The sequence below is a fragment of the Tamandua tetradactyla genome, chromosome 4, assembly GCF_023851605.1.
Source record: "Tamandua tetradactyla isolate mTamTet1 chromosome 4, mTamTet1.pri, whole genome shotgun sequence".
Lineage (NCBI taxonomy): Eukaryota > Metazoa > Chordata > Mammalia > Pilosa > Myrmecophagidae > Tamandua > Tamandua tetradactyla.
Genome location: NC_135330.1, coordinates 100,253,407 through 100,259,406, shown reverse-complemented (window position 1 = coordinate 100,259,406; position 6,000 = coordinate 100,253,407). Strand labels below are relative to the sequence as shown.

The 6,000-nt window shown below is 46.3% G+C and overlaps 1 protein-coding gene across 2 annotated transcripts in view; it reads left to right on the top strand.

Annotated features, from left to right (window-relative positions):
• The first annotated feature begins 2,174 nt into the window (after positions 1-2,174).
• COG6 (component of oligomeric golgi complex 6) overlaps positions 2,175-6,000 on the top strand; it is an 84,758-nt gene continuing 80,932 nt past the window's right edge. The window contains exons 1-2 of one of the 2 annotated variants that reach the window (XM_077158031.1): positions 2,175-2,409; positions 5,440-5,583. In XM_077158031.1, coding sequence (XP_077014146.1) covers positions 2,260-2,409; positions 5,440-5,583 — 294 coding nt within the window. In that variant the 5' untranslated portion in view covers positions 2,175-2,259. The remainder of the gene's footprint in view (positions 2,410-5,439; positions 5,584-6,000) is intronic. The other variant, XM_077158030.1, reaches the window with a different exon arrangement.

Here is a 6,000-nt window from a genome sequence, read left to right as displayed (position 1 = left end):
CAAGCATATTCACAAAGTATATTTATTCCCCCTCTGGCTTTAACTTGCTTTTCCATCATTCAAAATTCTTTTTTTTTTTTAAATCATGTTGTAGTTCAACCTTGGCTTTGACTTTATTTTTTATCATTTGCAATTCTTTACTTTAAAAAAAATCACATTATTTATATGTGTGAATGTGTGTGTATATGTTTACAGGCACCCCAAATATTTCTTGAAAGACAGGAAGAGTGACTAAACAAAAAGAAGCCATAGTGTAGCATGGAGGTCATTCTAAACTTGCAGCTCCCATATGCCAGAGCTACACTTTCAAGATTCTGAAGCATCCACCCTATAATATTGAATCAGGACATGGGGTACACAAAACTTTCAAACTAGCACAGCACCCTTTTCAAAATTCAGTTGGCCATAAATGTTAGGATTGATTTCTGAATTCTAAATTCTATAACACTGTTCTATATGTCTGTCCTTGTGTCAGTACCATGCAATTTCAGTTTATTACCCTTGAAATTCCAATTCACAAATCATTGTTCCCTTTTTTACAATTGCAAATTGTACAAATAAACAAAAGTGGGTCATAACAATAACCTGTTAATATCTTTGGTAATGACATGACTATGATTAGAAAATTTCTATCACTTCAAAATATCATATAACCCTTGTTCTTTTTTCTATATCTCATGACATATTAGTATTTAGAACCTGGAGAGAGTCAGCTTCTTTCCCACAGACTTGGTACCGAGTCCTGACCAAGTTCTGCTACATTTAAAAAACATACTTGCAAGCCATCTTAACAGCATTAAGTGTTCTAACAGATGAACATGGAATGGCTTTCCATTTATTTAGACTCTTTAACGTCAATGATTTGTAGTTTTCACTGTACAAGCCTTTCACTAATTTTGTTAAGTTTATTTCTAAGTATTTTATTTTTTGGTGCTACAAGAATTTTTTCCTTAATTCCATTTTCAGATTATCCATTGTTAGGGCATAGAAATACACTATATTTTTATATACTATATATTTACCTGGTATTCTGCAACCTTCCTGAATCTATTTGTTTTAATCATTTTTTTTTAGTGGATTCCTTATCACTTTCGATATGTAAAATCTTGTCATCTGCAGATAATAGTTTTACTTCTTTTCTGATCCAGATTCCTTTTCTCTTGTCTTGATGTTCTGGTGAGAACCTCCAGGGTAAGACTGAATTAGCATGGTTACAGCAGGTAGATTCAGTTTACTAACTTCATTTTCATTTTAGTATTTCTGCTACGAGGTTCATCAGAATGAAAAGGTTGGTTTAACATTAAAAAAACAATGTAATTCAACAGATTGCAGGAATAAAAGGGAAAAGTACTATGTGATTAAAAAAAAATGCCTATCAAAGCCTGTACTTGCTTTTTTAAGGAATTGACAAGTAGACCCTAAAATTTATATGGAAACACAACAATCAGGAAAATGAACAAAGTTGAAGAACTCAAACTTCCCAATTTCAAAATAAACCACAAAGCTTCAGTAACAGAGACATGCGTGGTATTAACATAAAGATAGACGTATGGGTTAATGGAACAGAACTGAGCACACAGACAGAACTGCTACAGCTGTGCTCAGTTTTCCACAACTGGACCTTCAACAAATGGTTATAGACATGCAGAAGAGGGAAGCTAGACCCTGCTTCACTGCATACACAGATATTAACTTAAAAAGCTTAAATGTGAGTGCTAAAACTAACACTCAGAAGAAAGCACAGGTATAAAACTTCGTGACCTTCGGCTAGGCAGTGATTTCAACGCTGTGGCCCCCAAAGACATACATTACAAAAGATAAATGGGACTTAAATTAAACCTTGCGTCTCAAAAGATTTGGAAGTGAAGACAACGCCGCCCAGGAAAAATAAATTTCTAACCAACTTAATTAGAATCAACTTTTACTACGTGTATATGCTAGGCAAAAGGCTCAGTGCGTTTTATATACATCACTTCAGCGCAGAGCGTCCAGACTCAGGGTTCCGAGGTATTCCACCCCCAGTTCCACACTAATCGGCTTTCGAGCCCCGGAAGTTCCGCCTCGTTCCCGCACTCACTTCCGTCTCTCGCCACGCCCCGCGCTCGCGCTTCCGGGAGCCGGCGCCCGACGAGAGCCGGGCGCATGCGCAGTAAACGAGTCTCTGCGCGTTATCTCGCGCGCACGCGCAGTAGCCTGGGGGTCGGGCACCGGTCTCTGCGCCCCGCTGAGGTGGCGGCGGGGTTCGGGGTACGGGGCGCCATGGCCGACGGCAGCGGGGAGCTAGCGGCCCTGCCGGCGTCCGGGGTTGCCAACACGCTGGGTAGCGGGGCCGCGAGCTCGGCGCAGGTCCATAACCCGCTGTCGCGGAAGCTCCAGAAAGTTCTGGAGACGCGGCTGGACCATGACCAGGTGCGGCCGGGGTGCGAAAAGCGGGGGGCGGTCGGGGTCTGCGGGGGGCGGCCGGGGTGCGAGAAGTGGAGGGCAGGGGTCCCTGGCTCGGGTTTCCCGCCTCAGCCGCCCATGGTTCGCCGGCCCCGGCTGCCCGCCGCCCGACTGGTCCCCCCTCGCTGATCCTTCCCCCTGGCCGCCCCCTGCTCTCTCTTGGGGGCTCCATCCCCCGTGCCTTGGAGCAGAGAGGAGGGAAAGGAATCCGGAAGGTTTGTAGGTCAAGTGTGGAATAGGCCGCGTCTGACTTGTGGGCGGGAGACGGGGCGTCGTGAGGTGGGGGTGCGGACAGGCCCGAGACGACCCCCGGCCCCGCGAGGGCTGCGGTGGCCTGAGTGACCCCGCGGCGTAGCCGTGCCCGGGTGCCCACGCCCGCCGGCTGACGTGTCCGGCGCCCGCCGCACCGCTCCGTCCGTCTGTCCCCGGTATCTTTGAGTCCGTTTTCAGAACGCAGCGCGGGTTGGATGGTCGCGCCTCTCGGCCACCGGGCACCACCTTGTGCGCTTCCCCAGAGCGAGGTGTTCACGCGGAGCCCTTAGGGTGCTCGTCAGCCTCGGAGCTTAGTGTGTGTTCCTGCTGCGTCCCGTGCCGGGTCCTGTCCCCGGGAGCCCTTCCCTCCTTTGCCGGCTTCCCCCAGGAAAGCGTGTCTTAGACTGTCGTTGTCTCTAGCTGTTGGTGGTGGGAACATAGATAGGTAACGTGTCTGTCCTTCTCCAGCCCTCCCAGGCACACGTTCAGAGGGTACCACTCTGTGATCCCCTTCCCTGCAGCCATTGCTGAGCTCTCCGATCTCCCCAGACAAACCCAGCACCCTCTCCCCTGCCCCAAGCCCTGTGTTAGTCTTCAGCTTTGCTTGGTTCCTTTTCCTAATTTCCATCCCTCTGTGGATGCTCAGTTTATGTTCATCTGCCTTTGTCCTGATTTCCTTCATTTCTTTGTCCCTCTTCTGGACTGTGAGGCCCTCGGGCACCACCAGGCAGACTGGGCCAGGCGTCTCCTCCCACTATGCAGGAGGTGTGCGCTGCCTCCCCCAGAGCTGGGGCCAGGACCCTCGCTGGGAGTGTGGGCCAGCTCTGCTTTTCAGTGGCCTTGTTCCTGATGGAGTGCTTGCTCTGCTACCGCACTCCTTTAACTGTTTCCTAGGGTCTTAGAAGAGGTGTCTGCTGCTCCTTGCTAGTTGGCCGTTTCTTTTGAACCAGACCCTAGGACACTTCAAGGCTGTAGTAAAAAGAAATCGCTTTGATTTAGCTATTTTTTCGTTCAGTAAATGTTTGTAGATGTAAAAATACTTTTGCTCTCTCATGACTTTATACAGATTTAGTATTTTTGTCAGTCTAGCCAGTAGTTCAAAGTAACATCATGACAGAAACATGAAATGGTAAACCTGTTAGACTTGTTGTTAGTTCAGGTGTAGGCATTTCTGTTTGTAGGATTCAGGTATTATTGGGATATCCCAAGATTGGTCCTCTGCCCCTTCCTGTATTGATATTCTCTTTATAGCAGACCTCTTTTTAATTCCATGGCTTTAAATAGCAGAGCGTGCAATGACTCTCAAAGCTATAACCTTGTTCCTGGCCTCTCTACTGATCTCCAGATTTGTAGAGTCAGTTGTCTGGGTGTTACCCCCAAGTAGGTATCTTATTGATGTCACAGAGTTTAACTTGGCCGTAAGAACTCTTGGTTTTTCCCCAAGCTGGTTCCCTCCCCACTGTTAGAAGGGCATTGCCCCTTACCTACTCGAGTAGAATCGTAGGGGTAACTTTTGATTCCTCAGTTTTTCAGACCCCACATCCAGCCCATTAACAAATCTGGCTCTACCTTGAAAAACTCTTTTTGGAATATCTTCTTTACATCAGTCCCAGTTCTATAGTGGTGTAAGCCCGTGTCACATCTCACATGCATGATTGCCCTCCCCCTCCTCTACCACCCGCTCTCCTCACTGAGTTGGAATGAACTGCGTTGCATATGATGCGTTTTACATCACTTCTCTACCTGAATCCACGGGTGAGTCCCATGGCCAACCTCCTGCTCCTCTCCGGGCTCCCTGTTCCTGGGCCGTGATGCCTCTCTGCCACCTTAGGTTCCCTGACCCCACTGCTCAGCCTCTGTGCTGGGCCCTTCCTACCCTCGTAAGTCACTTTGAAGAGAACTGAAGTCCTCAGCTCACACCCCATCCTGCAGCCTCTCTACTATTGCTTGGCAACAGATTGCCACGATTTTATTCTCTGACGGTCAGAGGTCCAGAGTTGATCCCAGGGGGTAAGTTCAAGGTGTGGGCAGGGCCGCCTCCTGCTGGGAGCTCCAGGGGAGAGTCTGGTTCTGGCCTTCCTGTGGCTTGCGGCCCTCCTCTCTGCTCTGCTTCTGTTGCCACACCGTCTTCTCTGACCCTCCTGCCTCCCTCTTTAAGGAGCACTGTGGTGACCCTGCTCCCACCTGGGTGGTCCAGGACCATCTTCTCATCCCCACATCCTTACCCCCTGTTGTTGACCCCTAGTGTTGGTGTGGTACGTTTGTTATTGTGATGAAAGAATATTAAGATATTACTGCTAATTATAGTTCATGATCTGCAGTAGATGTATCTGTTCCCTTGTACCACTCTATTGTTCACTCCTTGTATTAGTGTAAAACGTTTGTTCTTGTTCAGCCTCCTTTTTATTTCTTTTTTAGTGGCTATGCCATAATTTATTTAACCAGTCCCTTTTGAACATTCAGATTGTTTCATATCATTTGTAACTCCAAACAATTCTGCAGTGAAATAACGTGTGTTTGTGTGTGTATGCCATTGTACACAAGAAAGTGTATCTTTAGTATGTTTCAGTACTAAGCTTATTGTTAAGTAATGTGAAGGTCTTCCAGTATTTTCTGGATTGTATAAAAAATACAAATTATTTGAAAACTATTTAATTTAATTTTGACTTGAAAAGTAACACATTTAAAAATTGCTTCAAAACTTTTCTAGATGGAAACTAACTTCTTCTATTACGTATTGTTTAGGAGATGTTGGAAGCTCTCAAGGCACTTTCAAGCTTTTTTTTTGAAAATAGTTTGCGGACTCGAAGAAATTTACGTGGAGATATTGAACGCCGAAGTTTAGCTATCAATGAAGAATTTGTAAACATTTTCAAGGACGTGAAGGAAGTATGTGAATTCTTTTCATTTAACATCTGTTGAGAACTTTACTGTATGCCTGGCACTGTGCAAAGCATTTATTTCAGTTTGCTGAAGTTGCTGGAATACAGTATAGCAGAAATGGGTTGGTTTTTAACATTGGGGATTTATTAAGTTACAAGCTACAGTTGTAAGGCCATGAAAATGTCCCAGTTAAGGCATCAAGAGGAAGACACTTTCCCTGAGGAAAGGCTGCTGGCATCTGGGGTCCCTCTGTCACAGGGAAGGCACATGGTGATGTCAGCTGGCCCTTCTCTCCTGGATTTAGCCTCTGGTGTCAGTGGCTCTCTCAGTACCTGTGGGTCCTTTCTTCATATCTCTGGGCTTTGTCTCTCTAAATCCTCTGTCCTGGTGTTTCTGTCTATCTCTCGTAAAGGACAACAGCAA